Genomic DNA, 25,369 nt, shown 5'->3' with positions numbered 1-25,369 from the left:
GCTATGGAACTACAGTATGAGCAGGGGCTCTTAGAGACAAGCGAGAACTTTGGGATGATGACATGTTACAACAGCTGTCATGCTGACAGGGCTGGATTATGACATTCTGAGGCCCTAAACTATGTGAAGTGTAAGAGGCCCCATACCATAAAAAAAAATTATTTAATTATTTTCACAGAAAGGATATTGAATATGTAAACATGAAAGCTCTTTATTTGCATATATACAAAGGCGAAGTTGTAAAAAATAGAATAATCTATCTAAAACACATCTTGCAATATGCCTATCTGCATTATAAAATACTTTCAGATTAACATTTTTATCTATGATTTCTTAGTTAGTAGCTATGAAAACTTTATAGCAACACAAAAGCAGTTACTTACACAGACCAGCTTACTTAATGGAAGCAGTACTACCTGCAGTATGTCTGTTTGCAAATCACATTAAATTTAAAACTGAAATTTAAAACATTTTCTTTTGTGATTTTTGGAGAACAAAATCATTGATGATGTCCTCAAATGATAAGCTATGGAGTTTGTCACTTTCGATGCACAGAATGCTTAGAGCAAATAGCTTTTCTAGCAGCATTTTCTAGGCAGACATCTCTCTTTGCGTTCGCTTCTCTATCCTCTCTCTGCCCCAGGACCACTAATTAGTCTCGAGCAAACACCTCGGACACACAGAGTGACAACAAGCTCTATGCATGAAAGAGAAAGAAAGAATTTACCAGAAAAAAGACTGGCATTGAGAAAGTGAGAAAAACTAGCCTATAGTCAAGCAAATATAATAAATATTATAGGCTTTAATAGCCTATATATCATATATGTACATAGTTTGAAATAACTTGCTCATCAAGTACTCAGAATATTTTGATATATATATGTATATTTTCCTTCACTTCTCAAAACCCTCTATTTATCCTTTCATCAGCACTCTCTGATATTTATTGGCTCCCGAAACTGACAGAGGGAAGCCAACACAAATTTATCCTCCTCAAGATCCACTCGACGCAAGTCCATAAGACGATCACCTGCAGACTCAATCATGTGAAGCATGGATAGCGCATGAAGCAGAAAGCAGTGTGCGCACTAACATACACAATTGTACGTAAGTACAGATCAAAAGAAGAAAGAACAAACTAACACTTAAGAAAAAGAAGAAAAACATGAGCAAAGGCACTACAACTAAGCGCGCTGGACTGTGAACAAAAGATGGCAGCATTCCGGCTATTACCAGCCAAGGGGGACACTATACATGAAGTCACTCCTAAAACGAGTCCCATACGAGTATGAGCTTGCAGGATTGCTTCATGACACTGCCATCTCAGACCTCACATTTTTCCCAATTTTATCAGCAGTGAGATTATTTATTTATTTATTTATTTAAATAAGTTATGAGGTATGGTCAGAATTTTACCAGTAGCAACTGGCCAACAAAACGCTGCCTTAGGTGACTGATAGCAGATTTACTCGTAGAAATACTAATTTTACAAATGCAATTATCATTTTTTTATTCAGCCCTGGCCTTCTAACTGTCTATAATGAACAATTAGTGAAGGGTAAGGGTAGGATATGGGTATTTGTGTAATCAGATGTGAATATTTTTGTCATATTTGAATGAAAATGTCTATATTTAGAGAGAACCTTCTTTTCCCCATATCTCCTTTAATTATCAACCAATTTTGATAAAATGTGAAATGGAGTCAGTTTTTTTCTTTTTTAGAAGCCCCTCATATTGTGAGGCCCTAAGCTGTAACTTAGTTAGTTTATGCTTTAATCCGGTGCTGCATGTAGAAATCCAATAAACTGGATTCAGATGGAATGATGTAGTTGAATATAAAGAAAGAGGAACCAGTTGAATATAAAAAAAGAGGAACAATTCCAAAGCAAGGAAGGCCCTGTAAAATAAGTAAGCAAATGCCTGGTAAATGATGAACATACACAGATCAGTCAATCAATGTGATACATGTGCTAGAACATTAAAGGAATTAGTTCAACTTATTGTACACCTGATAATTATTTCAGAAAAAAATGGAGGAAGTACTGGAAGGACTGAAAAAAGCACACAGTGCTGAGTTGCAAAAATGAAAGAGGACTGGTCCTAGTAATTACTGTCAAATTCATCCTTAGAAGCAGCAAATTCATCCTTGTCACTGTGTTGGGATGAATTTGGTTCAGAGAGGATTGGAGAACTATGGGCAGTTCACAGCCTGGATTTATTAAGGGGAGGTTGTGGGTGTGGTGAGGGGACTCTAAAGCTTATACCCACCTTCCTCTGAGTTGTTTTTTTCTGCCACCCACACATATCCCTCTCCTTCCATCATTCGTGTGCAAATTACACTTGTTTTGCCCTGCTAATGAATGCCAAACTTGGAGCAAGTTACATCTGTTTTCTGAACCAGTCATACTCAATGTGTAAGGTCACCATTAACATCACTCCTAAATTTGGTTCAATGTGTTTTTATTATTATTTCTTATTTTTAAACTCTTCCAACCTCCCCTGTCTTTCCACCCCCAACTTTTCCTTTTTCAACAGTGTCATTTGAGGATATTACATGGGTTTCCACTTCTAAGACCATGATATTCACATTTGCTTTAAGACAAATGCTATAAACCTGTTGAGATTTATTTTCATAGACTGTGTGACATCAGTCTCTGACAGTCAAATAATTAATTCTCATTTGTTGTTGTTAAGACTGCATTACTACCATTCATCTTGCACCAGCTATTGAATCCTTCTACTGGTGTATCTTGATTTGGCTGGCAACATTATCATGTTGAGGTTCTGTGTTTAACTTATGTCTAGTCTTGCTTTCAGTAACCAATATACTGCAGTAAAAGGTGGCATATTTATTTTTGTCTCAGAAACATACCTAAATTGGCTAATTTCTATTTGAATAATGCCAGCCCCATGAGAAACAAATCTGTGTCTGCTTGAACCAATTATTTAATTCTTCGCTTATTAGTCTGCCAGACCAGCTTGTTAGAATGCTTCAGAGGAGTCAAAGCTCTGTGATTAGTGTTCTAGTTCAGGTAGAACACATCACTTGGTTTTAAAAACTTATCTTCCAACGCAAAATCATATTCTCTTGCTATCCTAAATTATTTAAAGGTGAGGATAAAGAGGAGCTGCCCTTGATTTTTGGGAACAATTCAAAATGGTAAATTTGGTCAACAATGTTTTTCTTGGTGCTAAATACATTATATTATTTCCTAACAAATTTGAAGTTGAAGAGAAGAGTGGGAATTGAGGATTTCTTTTGAAAGTTACCTTGTTAGAGCTGGTGTAGCCATGTCAGTTTGCACTCCAATAGCCATAGGAACCCCTCCACAGCGGATATTTCCCAGTTCCTCTGCCACTGCAATGCTATAGGAGAAGTCCAAGCCCATGCCGCCATATTCTGACAAGGAGAAAACAGCGATCATATTAACATTCTTTGTTATGAGAAAAGAAAACCTATTTAATTACAATCGTCTACAAGCGGGGGCTAGTATACAGTTTCCAAATATTTAACAATGATCAACTTTTATTCCAGCATAGTGCTGCTACAGCTATTTAAAAATGAGTTTAAAATTACAATTTCCATATCATTCCATACATATTCCATATTCAGGACATAATAAGATCTCAAAAACTAAGCAGAACCAGGCCATGACAATAGCCGGATGGAAAACTGAGGGATTGTAGAAAATGGTAATTTAGTAGGTGATGCTATTCCCTCTGAGTTAGCACTGAGCCTATACCCAAGAACAATGTCAGGAAGAAGTGTGCTGCTGTATATGCATCTGTGTCCTACCTATTTATGGTCATTAAAGCACTTTTCACTAGAACAGAGGCAATGACCCTGGTGTCTTGGACAAATTCCAGTATGGGTCTTTGTACCTCCTTACATTTCATACTACAGTTTCAATTGAAGAGGATATTATTCTTCATCTCTTCCCCAAGTTATACAGTGTTGCCTAATACTAATACACACTGTGTATTGCACCCAAGAAGGAGCTGAGTTTCCATGGGGCGGAGGGGATGATTCCTGTACTTATAATAATTCATCTTGCATAAATTACATTATTATTATGATTTGGCTGAATAGTCTGATAAGGTGGCATTTTACTACTTTAATTAACTCATTGGAAACTCACCCAACAGAGGAAATTTAAAACAAACGGGGATGGAAAAATATCCTGTGGCTCAGCCACCTGTGTTCTGTTTGTTCTATTCCCATGAGCAGCTATGCTTGTTGACATCACACATTTGCTATCTGAGCTTACTCTTAAATTGAACTTCCGTGAAGTTTGCATTATAACACCGATAGCCAAATTAAAAAACAACACAGGTCATATCAACCTATCACTTTGTACACTATTATCTGTTTCCTAAACTCACAGGGAGTGCCTTTGTGCATCCCCTTTTTGCAGAAGGAGAGGAAGCCACAAATTCAAAAGGCAAAGTTTGGGCTTTAGTTTTGTGTGGTGCACCTGCATAATATAGCCTGACTGCACAGGATTTTCAGTATAGTGAAATTACTCTATTTCAAAACTTAGTTCAGCACACACCATGAAAAAGTCCATACTTTGTTTTTAATTAAAAAAATCAAAAAAACCTCCCAAAGACAGTGGAATTGACAATCACATGGGGATGTCTACAACAGAATATGTTAATGTTACAACAGCCCTAGCAATGAAGAGACCAGCTGGCAAAGGTTAAAGACAAAAAGTATTTCATGGCTAGCAATATATTAATTGGCTACCCAAAAATTGTTTTGATAGGCTTCCATGCCTGAGATTTTTTTTTTACAACTCAATAACAACATTTCAGATTTAGAAAGTAGGTAGTCAATGCATCACTTTCCCAGAGCAATGAATAGTGTAGACTATATCACAACACTCCCCCGGGGAAATAAAGAGAAAAAGAATCGCACGTGACAGATGCCAGGCAGATGCCAGTCATGCAATATTATTGTAGCTGTGTCGGCCAGCATATTACAGGGACAAGGTGGGTGAGGTAATATCTTTTATTGGACCAACTTCTGTTGGTGAGAGACAAGCTTTCAAACTTACACAGACCTTCTTCAGATCTGGGAAACTCAGGGCTTGGCTACACTTACAAATTTGCAGCGCTGCAGCAGGGTGTGAAAACACACCCTCTCCAGCGCTGCAAATTGCGGCGCTGCAAAGCGCCAGTGTGGTCAAAGCCCCAGCGCTGGAAGCGCGGCTCCCAGCGCTGTACGTTATTCCCCACACGGAGGTGGAGTACGGACAGCGCTGGGAGAGCTCTCTCCCAGCGCTGGCGCTTTGACTACACTTAGCGCTTCAAAGCGCTGCCGCGGCACCGCTTTGAAGTGTAAGTGTAGCCAAAGCCCTAGTCAGAGGATATGGCTACACTTGCAGCTGTACAGCGCTGGGAGTTAAAGCTGTCTTCATACAGCTGTGTAGGGAAAGCGCTGCACTGTGGCCACACTGACAGCTACTAGCGCTGCACTGTGGCCACATTTGCAGCAGTGCTGGGAGTGGTGCATTATGGGCAGCTATCCCACAGAGCACCTCTTCCCATTCTGGCGCTGTGGGTTGTGGGAAGGGGGCGGAGGGTGCGGGTCATTCTGGTTCCTGTCCCAATGCCCCGTGATGCATCGCTTCACATCCTAGCAATCCCTGTGTTTCTGTCCACATTTGGCGCCATCTTTCCATGGTTTCTGTGCAGCACGTGGTCTGCGGGAAATGGAGCCCGAACTGCTGAGGAGTATGCTGACGAGTCTCGCCAGCACATCACGTTTGGCAGCTATTCCTTAAGATCCAAAGTGATGAGGAGTCCGACGATGATAGCGAGTCGCGTAATGCGTACGACACGAAATTGCTTGTGGCATTCACGGACATGCTCAGCACTGTGGAACGCCGCTTTTGGGCTCGGGAAACAAGCACTGAGTGGTGGGATCACATCGTCATGCAAGTCTGGGATGACGAGCAGTGGCTGCAGAACTTTCGGATGAGAAAAGCCACTTTCATGGGACTGTGTGAGGAGCTCGCTCCCACCCTGAGGCACTAGGACACGCGATTGAGAGCTGCCCTGACAGTGGAGAAGCGGGTGGCTATTGCAATGTGGAAGCTGGCAACTCCAGACAGCTACCGGTCGGGCGAGAACCAGTTTGGAGTGGGAAAGTCGACCGTTGGAATCGTGTTGATGCAAGTTTGCAGGGCCATTAATCACATCCTGCTAAGAAGAACCGTGACTCTGGGGAACGTGCAGGACATTGTGGATGGCTTTGCACAAATGGGTTTCCCTAACTGTGGAGGGGTGATAGATGGGACGCATATTCCTATTCTGGCACCACCCCACCTAGCATCCGAGTACGTTAATCAGAAGGGGTATTTCTCTATGGTTCTCCAGGCGCTTGTGGATCACCGTGGACATTTCATTGACATTAATGCAGGCTGGCCCGGAAAGGAGCATGATGCACGCATCTTTCGGAACACTGGCCTCTTCAGGAAGCTGCAGGCCGGGGCTTTTTTCCCAGAGTGGAAGATCACAGTAGTGGACGTCGAAATGCCCATTGTGATCCTTAGAGACCCCGCTTACCCGTTAATGCCGTGGATCATGAAACCGTACACAGGGAGCCTTGACAGCAGCAAGGAATGGTTCAACTACAGGCTGAGCCGGTGCCGAATGACTGTGGAGTGTGCTTTGGGCCGTTTAAAGGGCCACTGGCGATCTCCGTATGGGAAGCTGGACTTGGGGGAAAACAGCATCCCCGCGGTTATATTCGCATGCTGTATCCTCCATAATATTTGTGAAGGGAAGGGTGAAAGATTCAGTCAAGCATGGACCTCCGAGGTTCATCGCCTGGAGGCTGAATTTGCACAGCCAGAGAGCAGGGCTACTAGAGAGGCCCAGCACAGGGCTGCAAGGATTAGGGATGCCTTGAGGGAGGAATTTGAGGCTGAAAACCAACAGTAATATTTGGTGCCTTGCAAGGGAGTGAAGTGCAGTGGTTACAATGTTAGTGGGAATCTGTTTTTGCTAAGCTGATTTGCAGTGCCTGTTTCTTTCCTGGGCTAAGGTATCTTTAACTTTATGCAATAATAAAGACTGTTTTCAAAGCCAAAAATTCATTTATTGAAAAGAAAATTACTTTATTGAAAGAAACACAACTTTTTTGGAATCTGGAAGGGCAAGGGTGTGGAGTGGGTAACTGTACAATCACAGATTTGCATATGTCCTGTCTGGAGTGCTGTGCAATGACTGCTGCACTTCAGGATGGCTATACTGCATGGTGATGGGGGTTGAGTGCACAGGGTAAGGGTCGTAGTTCTCAGGGCTGGTTGGTGAACATACAGGTGTTGGAGGCAGCTGGTGGTGGTAAGAACCCAGATGTTGGGGAAGGGGAGTTGGAGCTGACATGGGGGCACAAGGGAAAGAGCTTTGGGACAAGGGATGCAGGGGGGGGACGGGGGCGGTAGTGCTCCGCCTGCATGGCTACGAGTGCCTGGATAGAGTCCGCTTGGTGCTCCAGGATGCTTATCAGCCACTCCGTGCTTTGCTTCCTGGGCGCTGCGTTTTCCTTGCGGATCCTGCTTTCCCTCTCCCTCCCCCTCCACTCCTGCGTTTTTTGATTCTCTGTGAGAGATTGGTGCATCATTTCTTGCAGCATCTCGTCTTTGCTTTTCCATGGTCTCTTCCTGAGGTTTTGCAGTCTCTCAGCCGGTGATAAGACGGACAGCCGAGATCTCAAGGTTGCATCTGCAAAGGCAAAATGCAACACTTAACAAAGGCAGCATTGTTTATACCAGACAGAGTAATTCCCCCGCACTTAAGGAGGGCACATACAGTCTTCACAATAGCATAATTTTCCCATCCCAAAGAGAGCGCACATAACCCACGGGAGCCCCGAAATGGTGAGTAAGGGGGACTGATTGTTTCAGGGCTGTACTGTCCTCTGGGTTTCTGTGCGTTGGAGAGAGCCAACAGCTGCAGGGGGCACCTATACTGAACACCATCCCAACATTTTCCACAGCAGTTTATCCTGGAAGATATCTCGCTGCTGCGGGTCACCTGGGAAAGGGGGAATGATTGTTTCAGGGCTGTACTGTCCTCTGGGTTTCTGTGCATTGGGGAAAGCCAACAGCTGCAGGAGGCATCTGCACTGAACAGTCTCCCAACATTTTCCACAGGAGTTTATCTTGGAAGACATCTCGCTGCAGCGGGTCACCTGGGAAGCACGGGAGGGTCTTCTACTGCAATGCGGATTCCGCCCTGGCCCCTATGCAGCTTGCCTGTGTGCAGCAATGGTCTCCCCACCCCTTGCGGCACAGTGGCGCAGACATGTTAGCCTGACTGGGACAAGGACCACACTGGCTCTCCCAATAAACCTGAACAAGCGCATTGCCCACGCTCTGGATGAGACTTTTGAAGAGATTACTGAGGCCGATTACCGTGACGTGATAGACCACATCAATGCGCTATTCCGCATCTAGGCATGCATGCATGCATACAGCCCTAACCCTCCCTCCTCTCCCGAAAAATTTCCATCATGAAAATAAAAGCCGCTTACTGGGAACCCACTCCTCTGTTTGTCCTCCACCAAGTACCAGCTGCTGCGACCGGCTACCTTCCTCCTGGCTTGAGAAGAGCTCCTGGCTGCATGCCTCCGGGGACTGCGGGGCGTCTCCCCCCACCCCAGTACCCTCACTCTCGCTTTCCTCCTCCTCCTCCTTCTCCCCCCGCTCGGAAGTGTCCATGGTGGTCCTTGGAGTGGAGGTGGGGTCACCCCCAAGTATCGCGTCCAGCTCTTTGTAGAAACGGCAGGTCGTGGGGGCAGCACTGGAGTGGCGGTTTCCCTCGCAGGTTTTGCAGTAGGCACTCCATAGCTCCTTCACTTTAACCCTGCACTGCAGCGCGTCCCGGTCATGGCCCCTTTCCATCATGGCCCTTGATATCTGCCCAAAGATATCGTAATTCCTACGGCTGGAGCACAGCTGGAACTGCACAGCTTCCTCCCCCCCCCCCCCCAAACACTGATGAGGTCCAGCAACTCGCCATTGCTCCATGCTGGGGCTCATTTGGCACGTGGAGACATGGTCACCTGGAAAGATTCACTGATTGCACTCCACACCTGGCTGAGCAAACAGGAAGGAGATTTTTCAAATTCCCGGGGAATTTAAAGGGCGGGTCTGACGGTTGGTCACCTGAGGCCAGGGCAGTAGAGTTCGAACTGATGAGCAGAGTGGCTAGAACAGGCATTCTGGGATACTGCCGAATACTTCTGGAGGCCAATAACAGCGCTTTTGGTGGCCACACTGGCGGGGCAGCGCTGCATCAGCAGCGCTATAGTCTTTATTCCTCTTGCAGAAGTGAAGTACAACCAGCGCTGTAGCCAGGGAGATACAGCGCTGTATGTACCTTGCCAGTGTGGACGGTGAGTGAGTTGCAGCGCTGTAAAGCCACCACCAGCGCTGCAACTCTCAAGTGTAGCCAAGCCCAGAGTGTCCCAGCTAAATACAAGATGGAACAGATTGTTTAGCATAGTTAACACATATTTCAAGAGACCATTCAAGGTGAAAGTGGCCTATTAACACTCCTCCAGGCATAGGGAGGAAAGGAAGGGGTGGAAGCAGCTGGGGGGGGAGGAGGCAGGGAGGGAAGGGAGAGAGGGCTGTTAGTAGGTTATAGATTATTGTAATAAAAAATAAATCCAGGTGTCTCTATTCAGTCCATGTGTCTAGCAAAATTATGAATTTAAGATCCTAGGCTCATCTTTTGAAAGTGTTGTGAAGGTTTTCTTTGAGGATGAGGACTGAAATGTCAGATAAACAGTGATCGCTTTGTGCGTGAACACTTTTCACAAAGCGATCACTCTGTATCTGGGAGCTTAAATTCATAACACTAAAAATCATGAATGGAATAGAGATGCTGGAGTTTTGGCTTATTATGGAATAGTCTTTTAGGTGGGATGGTGAAAATACCCAACTAAGATGCATGAGTAACTATCTTTACATGTCATATAATTGGTCTCATATATTTATAGAGCTTTGAAATCTCTCACATTTACCAATTCTCATAACAAATGAGATTATGTGGAATCACTCCTCATATTTGGTACCCCTTGTAACTCAATATGAAAACATGTAAACTCATTTCTCATGACTCTAGAAAACCAAAAGAAAAATGAGATGATTTCCCCCCACCCCCGAACTTGGATCTGAGAGAATTAAAAATTTTATTAAAGTTAATGTTTAAAATTAAATATACACAAGTTAAGAGGGAAGGTACTATATATCTGGGGCCCAGCTTGAGTTATGAGGGATTACAGGTATAAGTTACAAGGATCACAAGATACATACATATCACATAACCAGCACAGACCCAGATTGGGGTGCGGGGATTTTTAAAGAGTCAATGGATAAGTGGGCTTGGGTACGCCACCCATGGAATGTATAAAGAATCCAAGTCAGTATCAGTGTCGGGAATAAGTATATGGGTGGGGTGCATCCCTTGGTTCGTCGGGGAAGGAAGTGGGTTATTTCCCTGGTCGGTAGTCTTGATTACTCAACGTGGTACTGACAGTGTCCTGTGATGTGTTCCGTATAGATGTCTCTGGACTATCTGATGGTGTCGGACACCATGAGCAGACATGTCTCATGAGCTGGGCATAGCGTCACCCAACTCCACACACTCTCAGTACCGGCTCATTGTCGGGGTCCCACGAGCCCAGAGCTCCCACGATCAGGGCATGTATCTGGACCTCGTAGCCCTGGGCTCTCAGGTGCCAAGAAGATAACTGAATTAACTGGCAGTTTTCACCAGAACATATCATTTTAAATCAACAGATGCAAAACTGAAATGTTTAAGCCTTAGTCACCTGTCATAAAGATAGTTCAGAATAACAAAAGGCCTTGTGGTTATATAGCTGTTGGTGTTCATTACTAAACTAGTGCATAAATCTCATCATAATTCTCTTCCTGTTTCTTTAACATAAAAACACAGACAGTTTAAGAGTATTCAACTGCCTTTTCTTCTTGACATATTTAAGTTCCCTTTACATTCTGAGATGATCAAAGTTAAACAACACAGTTAATACCCCACCTTCTCTTAATTGTCCATGTTGGTCATTTGTTTCTTCCTGATAATAGCAAAAATGCCTCATCACACAGAGTGGAAACACCCTATTAGAGTCCAACTCAGCTATATCTGGATATACAGGTATGTTGCTCAACTAATACATCTGAATCAGTCCACAAAAATGTTAAAGAAAACCAGATGTAAAGCTCTCTACTGCGGAGCAGAACGAATTATACTTTTAATAACCATCTGTGGGCTGGGGCTACAAAATAAGAGCCACATACAACTCTCAATTCACAATGGATGATTTTGCAAAGACCAAGTGCACCTTGTTTATGTGGTAACTAAACTTTATTAATAAAGTTTCAACATGACTTAGAAGGGAAAAATTAATGCAGGGCACTTTTAGAGCCACTGCTATTTCTGCACTTTGTTTGACCATTGTATATATGCACCTGGGGTAACTGCAAATTAGGTATGCCTAAATTATTAGATATTTGGATTTATAATATTGTTAGGCTTAAGAGTTAACTCACTGAGATTAATGTAGTAATTTAAATCTCCCAGAATTGTTTCAGGGTAAGACAGTGCTGTGCTGGGAAATATTTTGAACGTTTTCTTCACAATTGCAAGGAGTAGAAAATGTCCCTATTGAAAAAAATAAAAAATTAAAGCTTCCACTCTGCAGAATCTGTCTTGGAACAGATAAATGCATCAAGCGGGCTGATCAGGCCCACAGGCCATGTGTCTGACATTCCCATAATGAGTTCAAAAGATATCAAGGTCAAACAAGCTAGAGTCACATGTTTAAAGACATCACTTGCAAACAGCTACTTTAATCATACTCCCATTCCCAGTAACCTCCCTTACATTTTTATTAAGATTTTTATATTTTTAAACATACACAACACGATGTGACCAAATGCCACATATATGTGAGCAATCACAACTGTATAAATCCTCAAGCCTAACAGAACTTCAGAGTTCCCTGATGGTAAAATACTTTGCAGAGTTCTGTCCCATAACCCATACGGTGGGGAATGAAAAGCTCCACATTACAAATAATGTAAAATGTGCACATGACAACAAGAGAAACAGCCTGGGAGGAGATTCAGCAAACTTTCAAAGCCCCAATATTGCAAACGGTCTTATGAACCACCAGCTGTATCAACTCCAAATGAGAGAAAACTGAAACTTGATCCACACCCATCAATATACTTCCGACTAATCCCTATAGTATGCATGTTAATGAAAACCTCCTGAATCCAGAGTCCTCATCCTCTTTCTGCTTTTCATCAACTTGTGTTTTTGTTGTGGTTGGGGGTTGGTTGGATTTTTTTGTTTGTTTTTTTATTAGCCATAAATAATACAGACGCTTAGATTTAATGTCCTGGAGGTTTCAGTACCAGAGAATGTGATCTCAGTTATTAAGAATAATAAAACAAAATTAAAATCCAATTAAACTCTATGGCAGGGAGAAAAAAGAAGGAAGAAGAAATCAAGAAGTTTATGAGCCTGATACCGCACAGTTCCAAGCCCCTCCTGCGGTGGTGAGCAGCCTCAGCTCTCATTGTGATGCAAAGCCAGTTCTAATGAGGCTTCCAATCCAATTCTGCCGGCTAACAGAAACGTCAAATCCATATCCTAGCTTTCATGTGCTTTTCAATGCAGACCTCCAGACTAAAAGTCAGTCAATCAGTAATTACTGCAGTATCTCATGAGGAGCATAAAATGCATTGTTGTGATTTGTTTTCACATAGTTGTTCAGACTTCATTTACCATTTTTCCACTGAATTTTCTGTTGGGGACAAGTTTAGTTAGCAGGGGAGATTGCTGCCCTCCAACCAAGAGGCTACCACTTTTCTGACAAACAGGCACATATTGCAGCAACAGCCTTTGACCAGGGAGGTAAGACACCCAATCCATGGACATCATTCTGACTCAGCCACCAAGATCAGCACCAAAGCAACACCAGAATAAACACCCTTCCCTACAGGCTGAATATGTCTTTAGTCACAAACTCAGTGCCTGCCAGACCTCATAGAAGACATGAACTCTGCCTCCCATGGTAGAAAAGAACACAGCCAGCTCAGCTACTCTGCTACATTTTAATTATTTCCAAAAGATTAAACACACACAGAATTCTAAATGTGTCAGAAATACAAAGAATGCAGCATATTAATATGGGGGCTTGGCACAATCTGATTTTTTATAATTTCAGCAGATAATATCCATGTTTATTTCTGAGTTTTTTTATTTTTATTGATTTATATTTTCATTGTGGGAAATTAGGAAAGAGTTAGACAACAGGGGTTCAGACAATAATTATCTAATGACAGTAGACATTGAGATTCAAAAAGCTAAAACTTTATAACCATTAAAACACAAATTATCAACACCACATGTCAAAATGTATAAAATAAATATCTTTAAATCAAATACTATTAATTTCTCAAGCAGCATTTTTCTTACTTTGCCTATTGGAAATTTTTTATTATTATTGATGAAAATATTTTTTCGTGGGTTTGTGTGTGCATGGAGAAATCTATGTTTAATGATATTTACTGATAAAAATCTAATCCGTCCGAGCCTATCAATAATGCAGTGCTGGTAACATACTAACCCCTTTTCCCTGATCCCCCTCCCCCCACACACACATGCGCATGCACACACAAATTATGGGTTACTAGCAGCTGAAAGCTAGTGCTGTATGGGTGTGGCCATTGGGCTAAGTACTTCATCATCCATGCAGTCTCCCTCATGCAACCAATGAAACTGATGCACATAAAGTACCTCTGATTTCACAATGCTTTAGGACTCTTGGCATGGCATTGATACAAACTTTGCTGTCCCAGGGGTATAATTTGTAAAGGCAAAGTGGCTGAGAACTTGAGGGGAGGGATACCTCAGTGGTTTGAGCATTGGCCTGCTAAACGCAGGGTTGTGAGTTTAATCCTTGAGGGGGCCACTTAGGGATCTGAGGCAAAATCAGTACTTGGTCCTGCTAGTGAAGGCAGGAGGCTGGACTCAATGACCTTTCAGGGTCCCTTCCAGTTTTATGAGATAATATAATATATGGAGATATACCTATTTATTTCACTTAAAAATCGAAAAGCAACAGACCACAAAACCCAGGGATGACTGAACCTGGTGGTATTTTGAACAAAAAGAGCTCACAACCATGCTTGTAGCTGTGTCAATCACTTCACACTGACTCAACAGGCATTGTAGGCTTCAGAATGACACACAAACAAATGACAATCCTGGAATCTTATTATATAGATGATACTTTGTTTTATATTTACTAGAAAACAATTTTGCATAAGAGCAGCAGGATAATCAACATCCAAAAAGCTCCAGCCTCCATTCTGGCTCCCATGTACTTATAGGGGATCATTGGAAACCACTGTTCAAAGGTCTGGTGAGAGATTTCACTGCTCAGCAGATGAAACTCATATCTACCTGTTCTTCTCAAAAGCTCTTTTAGTCCACTCCATGATGGTGAATTATAATTATCTATTGGAGATCCAGAGTTGTTTGACACAGAGGGGAATTGTTTCCAATTAACTCAAGCTATCACTACAAGGCTAGATTTTCTAGAGTAAACTCCACTGCAGGAGGTTTACCATTAACAAGGATCATAGAGATATCTTGCCTCCCAAGGTATCCCTGGCAGAGCACTTTGGCCCCATAGTGCCATTATGGCACTGCATTAAGTAAGGTGCAGTGTTAAGTCGCAACACTCCAACTCTGAACCACAAAAGAATGCTCCTGCAGATGGCCTCCCAGGACCCTGGCCCAATATTTGCAACCTGTGCAACATAAGGTGACCATATCATCCTAGAAGATCTTAGTCACAAGCTAGGTGAGCACATCATTCTTACTATTACAGTGACTGGGGCAAAAGCCAAATCAATAGAGAGATCTCTAGGGAACAAACTCAGTGGTTACAGGACCAATAGTCAGAACTGGTGATCTTGCTCTGGAGTGGGCTGAAGAGCGGGACCTCAGGGAACGAGAAGCATCCCAAGGAGGCCACTAGGAATATGGATAAGGCATTGGTGGCCAGTAGGTCCTGGGCCCAGAGACTAATCCAGAAAAGTCAAAATGGAACATTTAAACCACAGCATACTGCTCCCTTCCTTCCCCCCCACCGCCATTTTTCCCCCTGAAACAAAATTTCCTCAAAATCAGTACATTTCAGCAAAACATTTTGCTTTCAATAAATCAGCATTTTGGGCAGAAAAATGATCAGTGCGAACATTTATAACCAAAATCAGGTAGTTAGTTTGACAGGAAGGCTGGTCTTGTGTTTAAGGCTTTAGACTAGGACTCAGGAGATCTAGATTTAGTTCCCAGATCTGACAAATATTTTGTGTGTGACTATGGGCAAGTCACTTAATATTTCTATACCTCTATTTTCCACCTGTAAATACCCATAGGATTATCTTTAGTTTCTCCCACTCCATCAGTTTTGTCTATTTAAATCAAAATCCATTGGTCAAATGAACTGTTTTCATTATGGGTTTGTCTAAAAGGGAAGTTAAAACTGGACTGAGTCAATCCAGTTCAAAAACACTTGTGTACACATGACATAATTCAGTGTAGTGCACAAACTGTGTTTATCTTGAACTCTGGAGTCCTCTTTCAAAGTGAACTAACTTTGCTACGAATCCAGTTAGTCTGGTCTATTGTTTGTGTGCACACAATGCTGCTGCAAACTACTTTGGCACTCTTCCAATCCCACATTGCTTGGCAGGTAACCTTTATTGACCTGTTTATCTGTGTGCCCTGCCCTGCTTTGGGGTCAAGTTGACCGAATGTCTCCTCCCCCATTTATAAGATGGTGCACAGGAAGATTTTGTCCATTTGCTCCTGGATTCCAGTATATAACAGCTGTGATAATATACCAGAAGCCCTACAACATGCCTCAAGCAGCCGCTTCGAGACCTTGGATCTCATTGCCATCTGAGAAGTGTCAGTGCAGGAAGTTCATGTGACTAGACACCAGAATAAAGCCCTTTTTGTGGCTCTGCGATGTCCACAAGGGGCCACGACTGGGATGCCAAACAGTGCCTGTCAAAGAGCAAACAGCTCAGCAGCAGCTATATTAAACTGAGGGACAATAGGAAAAAATCCAGCAGGGGACACGTAACCTGTCCATTTCTTGGGGAGCTGGAATGGATTTTATGTAACTACATGACCACCCAACCCAGGCAGCTTGTGGAGTCTGCTGCCTCCCACTCCCCCCTCGGTTTTAATTTATTATTCTTTATTACGCTAGCTAGAAGCCTTTCCATGTCCGAGATCCCCTCCCCTTCCCTTGGCCCATGCTCTGTGTTCGGTGCCCCCGTACATCCTTCCAAAATGGTTGCTACTCAACCGAGGTAACTGGCCTCCACCTTATGCTAATGCCCCAACTACTGACTGTTTTCAGGCCCACGCCACAGGGAGGCATTTTTCTTTCCCCTTTCCTTAGCTGTCGTGCCCCGCAAATGCTGCCCCATCCTCCTCAAGCTCTTGTTTTCCACCTCAAAATGGTGGCCAGCAGCATGGCGCCGCCACAGCTTCTCCCCTGATCCCTTCCAGTAGCAGAATCAAATAAGGAAAATATTCTTTTGTGCAAAATGCAAATGTTTACTCGAACAGTGGTTACAGGAAAAGAAGTTTGATTAGTGTTCTCAGTTTACATGAGGTAGATATCAACACTGCATGCCCATAAAGCTACAAAGTGTACAGCTCCCCAGTAATGTCCTGTAACACACATTCTTACAGACTGGTACCAGTGAACGCTTCACTAGCTATTTTTCTCTGCATTTCCAACATGACTGCAGGAGACAGAAAGCAACATCTAAGGCTGAAAAATTGCTCACTTTTTGTCTGGACATTATAAGGAATAGCTGCGCGCACCACCACCACACACACACACCATCATCCCCCTATAGCTCGCAACTCCTTTCCAGTCCTGAACTTCTGGGGACACCATCTTGGTGAATAACTTTGCCAAGTATCTTGCTGGTCTGCCCTTTGCCTCTTTAAAAAAGGTCATTCTCTGCCTCCTGGTCACCCTTCTCAGTGTAATGTCATCCAAACCAGGATAGCCTAAAGAAGATATAGAGGGGATTACTATCCAACTCGCCCCCAGATTCACCCCACTAACCACCCTCCAACACCACATAAGCACCTCCACAGCACATCAAAACTGCAAAGCCAGATCAGGAACATAATTCCCAAACCCATGCCTTCCCTCCGCCTCAACCTTCAAGACACAACAGCAAAGCAAAGAGCATATACTGCACAGACAAAAATCTCAGTACACACATCACTTACCATCTCCGAGCATCCCTCCCCACCCCAGACTGGGAAGATTCTTTGGGAAGGTAAAGCCAGAAATATACATTAAAAAATGCCATCTCAGCCTCCCTAGAACATGAACAATAACCAAATGTAATTTTTGTTAATACTTCCAGAGCTACAGCACTCATACTGGCCAGACCCTCCTGGACAAGGCCTTTATCAATGGTTTAGCAGCTGGCAAACCTGAGGGGGAGGAAACAGAAAACTCACGATGTAATTTTCATGGACTTCATTACAGAGTCCAGAAACCTCCTGAAAAATGTGAAGAGTTGGAGGCAATATCTCAGGACTGAGAGGGAATCCGATTAGGAGTTTTCCAGAGAGACTGTTGCAGTGGTAGAGGATGGTGTGGCAGCTGCCAGTGTTAAAACCAGCATGGAAAAGACAGGGAGATGCAGAGGCAATTCCTGGAGGCAATAAAAAATGCCCCATTGCAGTGCATGTTACTATGAGGGCAGCAGGCCATGCAGTACTGCAAACCAACAGCCAGCCTGTTATGTGTCCTCTGGATAATACTGGCTATAGGGAACAACAGCAACTCCTCCCTGCTGTACCCTCACAGCAGTGCTCCCAAAGGCCATGCCCCTCCCAGAACCCAGCGCTGGTCCCTGAGAAAAGTGGCACCGGGGACCCCAACTATTTTGAGCCCTCTATTGCCCCTGGCAATTTCCAGCCTCAGCACTTCACTTCAGAAGGACCATGAAGAAGAGGCAACATATACTCTCCTGTGACTTTAAGTCCCTCTGCCCCTTTCATTGTATTCTGCACTGCATTGCTGCACTCTGCTATTTTGTTTCACTGCTGTTTTAATGAAAGGGTTTTTTGTAGTTAGATAATGATTTTCAATTATGAAGCAATCTATTGTTTCATTTTCGTTTCAGTTGATCATTTGTTTGTTACAGAGTAGACGATAAAAACCTTAAAAAATTTTATTCCTAAGGAGTCGACAGTTCATTTTACACAGAAAATAATTACCGTATATACTCGATCATAAGCCAGTTCGTTTATAAGCCGACCCCCCACACCCCAAGATGGATAAGTAAGAATGGAAAACGTTTATAACCCGTTCATAAGCCGACTCTATAATTCAGGGGTCAGCAAACTTTGGCTCCCGGGCCATCAGGATAAGCCGCTAGGGGGCCGAGATGCTTTGTTTACCTCGAGCGTCCGCAGGCACAGAGGTAAACCTAAATAAACAAAGTGTCCCGTCACGCCAGCTGCTTACCCTGATGGGCAGGGACAGCAACTGGTGCGAAATTTTTTTGGGGGGGAGAAGCTGGGAGCCAGAGGAATAACCCTTGTGACCACCCCCCATATGACCCCACCCCAGCCTGGGACCCCCACACTCTCCCCATCCCATCCCTTCCCACCTTATCTGGGGAGGGCCAGGGGAGGATGTGTCTGGCCTGGCTGGAGCTGCTCCGGAGGGCCAGACCAGGCAGCGCGGCCGCAGCATGTTTCAGCGGGCCAGACTGGGAGGCACGGCCACAGCGTGCTCTGGGGGGCAGGGCCGAGTGGCACGGCTGCCAGCCCTGGAGCTGCAGCTGCTTCAGAGGCGGGGGGGGGAGCAGCAGCATGGCCAGAAGCAGAGAGACTCAGGCCCCACCTCATCCCTTCTGGCTCTGCTGGCTGTGCTGCCTCTCCTTGCTCCCTCTGTTGGGGGGAGGGGCTGTGTCCCACCTCTCCATCTCTATACCAGTTCATACGCCGACTTCCTTCTCTGGTGCTTCCCTTTTTTACTAAAAAAATTCAGCTTATGAATGAGTATATACGGTAAGTATGCACTAATTCATAAATTTTTACAAACACATATAGGCAAATAAGCAAAGGGGATCGCAACAACACTGCACTTCCATTGGCTGCAAACAACTGAACTGCACAAAAAACTTCCAAACTCCTTCCAACCCCCCATCCCCACCCCCGACCACAGACATTGGGTAACAGCTGGATGTACAGCTGCACAATTTCAGGCCTGAGACTCAAAGTAAGAGCAATAGGCATATCTGACAATATTGCCCTGGCTGTTTGCATTTTGTACTGGATGCCTCACTGGCTGCACAGACCGCTGAGATAGCCTAGCAGTGAGTGGGAGGCTGAGGTGCAGAGACTATCTCCCTTAGTCTCACAAACACTGTGCAAAATACAATGTGCTGCTATAATCTTTGAGACATTTTTTTCTGCTGCTTCCAGTTTATTCCACAAACAGTGCCATTTCCCTTTCAAATGGCCAAATGCACACTCCATTGCCATTCTGCAACTACTGAAGGGGCAGTTAAACAGTTCCTTCTTTCTCTCCAAACGGCCTCTGAATGGCTTCATTAACCAGGAAAGCAAGAGGATAAGCCGAGTCTCCCCAGATAACAGGAGCAATGTCTCCCCCACTAGTGTCTATAGTGTTCAAGCAGTCCTGTCTCTATTAAACAGAACTGAGTTCTGAAAGATCTTAGCATTATGGACCCTTCCAGACCACACAGCATTTATAACTGTAAACCTGCCACACTTGTCAACAAGCCCTTGGAATATCATGAAGAAATCCCCTTTGTGCTTATGAATTCTGAGCCCTGACTGGGAACGGGGGGCAAATAATAGGCACATGGATCCCATCAATTGCCCCAGTAAAGTTTGGCAACCCTCCCGCCACACACACACACATGTAAAACCATCAATAACCTCCGGAGCTTTATCAAGTTTCATAGCCCAGTGTAAATATCTTCTCCATGGCATCACACACCTGCATGACAATAGCCCCAGTAGTCCCCACACTGAATTGGGTCACTAGGGACCATTAACATTCAGGGGTGACCAGCTTCTAGATGACAATGATGATCCACTTCTTCACAGGCATGGAGCACTGTGTGGGGGTACGCAGTCACTGCAGCTCCAGGGTTAGTTCAGCACATATCTCCAAAAAGGTTGCCTTCCCTATCCTGAAATTCTCTCACCGCTGTTGGTCTTCCCAGGTCTGCAGCATAATCCTCCTCTCTGTGTTAGTTCCCAGTCCCAGAAATGTCACTGCACTCCATGAAGCTGCTCCAGGAACTGCTCCTCTACTGTCTGTAGCATGGTGTCTTCCTCTCCGTGTCCTGGTTCCACCACTGCTAACGACTCTCCTGCTCCTGGAGGAGCTGCTGCAGCTGCCACATCACCCGCGTGGTGGTGCGGCAGGCAAAGTTCCAAACTGAACTCATCTGGCTTTCAGTGCTGAAATACACCCCAAGCAGCTTCTGCATCTTCGACATTGTCAGCATTGCAGTGTGGAGCACTGTTCAGTCCATGGAGCCTGTTCTGTCCATGTTGGCTGACAGCAATTCAAAAACAGTGCTAGCCCACCCAAAAAGAAAACACGGGGGGGGGGACAAATGAATCATGAGATTTTTTTGAAATGTGAACTAGTCTGGCTTCTGCTATGCATCCCACAATGCACAGCAAGAAAAAAAATTCCCAAAATATATGCTGCTCAGCAGCAAAGGAGCAAGGGATACCTTCTGAGAATGCCATGCCATCCATTCTCAGCAAACCACTGCCACGTGTACACGATGATGTCCATTGCATACCATCCCATGCACACTATTACTGCAGTTTGTGTACTGCACATTACCTGACACACAGCAAAAAAACCTGTGGATTAAACCCCCATGTAGACAAGCCCTCTGTGTTTGTGCAGCACCTAGTACAGTATGACCCTAAACTCAAATGGAGTCTCCAGAAGCTATTGTTATACATTATAATAATTTTCAATGTAATTGATACTTGAAATTTTTGCTTCTTAAGCTTTTTGCTGCTTATCTTTTTTTAAAAGGACTTTGCGATCCTGCCTTTACTGTGTTCAATTTAATGACTTTTCTTTTGTACACCATTGCTGATTTTTTTTGTTTGAGGGGTGGTATTTAGGATACGGGTTCCTGGATACAAATTAAGCATGGAGGGGTTATAAGATAAAGCCAGCAATAGACTTCCCTCATGACTGTGAATTATTTTCTTCAAAAGGAGTTTCCACCCAAAAGACTGTATATTTATACGGTCATTTGATTATCTTAAGGAACACTTTGAAAGTGGGTCAACGATGAGTTCTTTGGGTGTAGTTTTCTTCCCATTTCATCATTATCTACATCAATAACAAAAAGTGTGCAAACAAACCAAAGTACAAACCACTAAACACACAGGATTTTGTAAAGGGAATGCCAGCAGCCATTTAACTATAGCAGCCCTGGCAGGCACAATTATAATACAATTTATCACTGAATGCACACCATGCTGCAGAATACATAATCACCATACCAGCAGGTTGAGACCAATAATATAACACGCTTGAATAAATTAGACTAAAACAGTGTGTCTTAAGGAAATGATGAGATGTCAAAGGGATCTCTAAGAACTGAGAGGAGTTTTAAAATTAATGCTTTTTGGAGTCCTCTACACCTCCTTCCTCCTGCCCCCTTCCCCCCTTTTTTATTATAACTTTTGAAAACAATAATAGAAATACTGAATGAAAATATCTTAGGACACAATCATAATGTTACCAAATCTGCAAATACTTAGGGCCAGATTCTGACATTGTTCCTCATCTGGAATAGTACCTCACTTCATGAGTAATCTCAGTGACATCATGGAGTAAGTGTGTCAGAATCTGGTTCTTCATATTCATGCAGATTTTCTTTTATCTGGCAGCCTTGCAACAACTTCTATATTAATTACTGTTCTTAAAATAACACTGTCTAAAAATGTTTAAAAAACCAAATCCTACAACCATTTATGTGTTTGCATCTCAGCAGCTTTAACACCTAACTTTAGTGCATTACTGCATTTCTGAAAATAAAAATTTAATTTGCAAATATATTTATATTGTTGATTCTTATGTGGGCGTGGTGGCATGCACCTGTATTCCCAGCTACTTGGGAGGCTGAGACTGGCAGATCTCTTGGGCTCAGGGGTGTGCTATGCTATCTTGATCGGGTGTCCGGTGCCACTGACAGCCTAGCCAATGGGTGGCTGATGGAATAGTTAGAACAACACGCATGACATGTTTTGATCGGTGCTCTCTCTGTGAGGGCTGATGGACCGATCTATCAAGGTGATTCTTATGCAATGGATTGGGAGCTATGATGTAAAATGTTTAAACTCAAAAAGAAAAATCAGTGAAAAGATTCACACACAAAAACTCATAGACTCATAGACTTCAAGGTCAGACAGGACCATTATGATCATCTAGTCTGACCTCCTGCACAATGCAGGCCACAGAATCTCACCCACCCACTCCTGTAACAAACCCCTAACCTATGTCTGAGTTATTGAAGTCCTCAAATTGTGGTTTGAAGACCTCAAGCTGCAGAGAATCCTCCAGCAAGTGACCCGTGCTCCATGCTGCAGAGGAAGGCAAAAAACCTCCAGGGCCTCTGCCAATCTGCCCGGGAGGAAAATTCCTTCCCGACCCCAAATATGATGATCAGTTAAACCCTGAGCATGTGGGCAAGACTCACCAGCCAGCACCCAGGAAAGAATTCTCTGTAGTAACTCAGATCCCATCTAACTTCCCATCACAGACCACTGGGCATACTTACCTGCTGATAATCAAAGATCAATTGCCAAATTAATTGCCAAAATTAGGCTATCCCATCATACCATCCCCTCCATAAACTTATCAAGATTAGTCTTGAAGCCAGATATGTCTTTTGCCCCCACTACTCCCCTTGGAAGGCTGTTCCAGAACTTCACTCCTCTAATAGTTAGAAACCTTCGTCTAATTTCAAGTCTAAACGTCCTAGTGTCCAGTTTACATCCATTTGTTCTTGTGTCCACATTGGTACTAAGCTTAAATAATTCCTCTCCCTCCCTAATATTTATCCCTCTGATATATATATAAAGAGCAATCATACCTCCCCTCAGCCTTCTTTTGGTTAGGCTAAACAAGGCAAGCTCTTTGAGTCTCCTTTCATAAAATAGGTTTTCCATTCCTCGGATCATCCTAGTAGCCCTTCTCTGTACCTGTTCCAGTTTGAATTCATCCTTCTTAAACATGGGAGACCAGAACTGCACACAGTCTTCCAGATGAGGTCTCACCAGTGCCTTGTATAACGGTACTAAGACCTCCTTATCTTTGCTGGAAATACCTCGCCTGATGCATCCTAAAACTGCATTAGCTTTTTTAACAGCCATATCACATTGGCAGCTCATAGTCATCCTGTGATCAACCAATACTCCGAGGTCCTTCTCCTCCTCTGTTACTTCCAACTGATGTGTCCCCAATTTATAACTAAAATTCTTGTTATTAATCCCTAAATGCATGACCTTGCACTTTTCACTATTAAATTTCATCCTATTACTGCAGCAAAGAGTCCTGTGGCACCTTATAGACTAACAGACGTATTGGAGCATGAGCTTTCATGGGTGAATACCCACTTCGTTGGATGAATCCGATGAAGTGGGTATTCACCCACAAAAGCTCATGCTCCAATACGTCTGTTAGTCTATAAGGTGCCACAGGACTCTTTGCTGCTTTTACAGATCCAGACTAACACGGCTACCCCTCTGATACTTGACATCCTATTACTATTACACATAAGAACATGAGCGATCTCTCTCCTGCCATCCATCTCCATCCTCTGACGAACAGAGGCTAGGGACCATATTCTACCCTCCTGGCTTTTAGCCATTTATGGACATAGCCATATCCAATTTATTTTTACCCCTTGTTATAACATTATTAGTAGCCTTCTCCTCCTCCTCCTCAGGGATTCTCAGTCTTATTCTCTATCCCCTTTTATGATTCCCCATCCTGTTTGCGACATCTTCAGAGAACTATCCACGATAACAAGATCTTTTTTTTCCTCGTTGTAGCTAAGCTAAATTCCCCATCATGTTATGTATATAGTTATTTTTTTTTTTTTGTTCATTACTACATTTATCCACATTTTATTTTCATTTGCCATTTTTTTGCCCAATCACTTAGTTTTTTCTTCTTTTTTTTTTTCACTTTTCTCTTTCTTCTTAACTATCTTAAGTCTTAACTTAAGTAAGTAGTTCTGTGCACCTCACTCCACCTCCCTGTTTGCACCCATTACTCAGATCATTTTATGATAAATTTGAATAGGATTGGTCCCACAGGACACCCCTAGGGAACTCCACTTCTCCATTTCTCCATTTTACCATTACCATCCCTTTCCTTTACTTTGTTCCTTTACCTTTACCAGTTCTCTCCTTTATCACCCATGACAGCTTCAGGTTACAAACCTTGGTTAATAGTTCATAACTTCACATTTGAGTTCTTCAGAACTCTGGGTGAATGCCATCTCATCCCAGACTGACTTGTTGTTGTTGAGTTTAATTATTACCAAAAAAACCTCTATACTTCAATCTGCAATCAGTTTCTTCATCCTGTCATTTGTCAAAAACAGCTCAGGTTTTGGAATCTCCCCTAACATCCTCAGCCATGAAGACTGAAGAAAAGAATTTAGTTTTTCTCCCTCTTTGACTTTATTATCGCCTTTTTTTTGTTTTTTTTTTCATTTCCATTCCAAGGGTTGGGCTTTGTTTGTAGCAGGCTTCTCTTCTAAACATTTTAAAAAAACATTTTGTTATTTTTTTTGGTTTTTGGCTAGCTGCTCTTGGCTCTCCTCTTTTTTTTTTCTTTAACTCTTTGCACTTAAGTTGGCAGTGCTTGTGTTTTTTTCTATTGCCTTCCTTTGCCTTTTTTTTTTTTTTTCTTTTTTAGTTTTTCTCTCTCTTTTTTTTTTTTGTTAAGCCATTTTTTTCTTTTAGTTTTTTTACTTCTTTTTTTTTTTTCTTTATTTTATACATTGAAGTTGGGCCTATTATGGTGCCTTTAAAAGGGCCCACCTAACTTGGTCACTGTACTTTTTTAGTCACCACTCCTTGTAACTTGTTTGTAACTTTTGTCTAATTTTTCCCTCATACCTTTTTGAAATTAAAAGAGTGCAGTTGTTGCAGTTGGGCAGTTCTTTATTGT

At 43.2% G+C, this 25,369-nt stretch overlaps 1 protein-coding gene across 2 annotated transcripts in view; it reads right to left on the bottom strand.

The window, feature by feature from the left end:
• Positions 1-25,369, bottom strand: part of LOC120397045 (probable acyl-CoA dehydrogenase 6) — a 148,283-nt gene that overhangs the window by 40,552 nt on the left and 82,362 nt on the right. For both annotated transcript variants that reach the window (XM_039522468.1, XM_039522469.1), the window contains exon 3: positions 3,271-3,400. In XM_039522468.1, the coding sequence (XP_039378402.1) occupies positions 3,271-3,400 (130 nt within the window). The remainder of the gene's footprint in view (positions 1-3,270; positions 3,401-25,369) is intronic.

The sequence above is a fragment of the Mauremys reevesii genome, linkage group 2 (genome assembly GCF_016161935.1).
Source record: "Mauremys reevesii isolate NIE-2019 linkage group 2, ASM1616193v1, whole genome shotgun sequence".
In the NCBI taxonomy this organism is placed as follows: Eukaryota; Metazoa; Chordata; order Testudines; family Geoemydidae; genus Mauremys; species Mauremys reevesii.
Note: the sequence above shows the minus strand (reverse complement) of the source record. Positions and strands in the feature narration are given on the sequence as shown.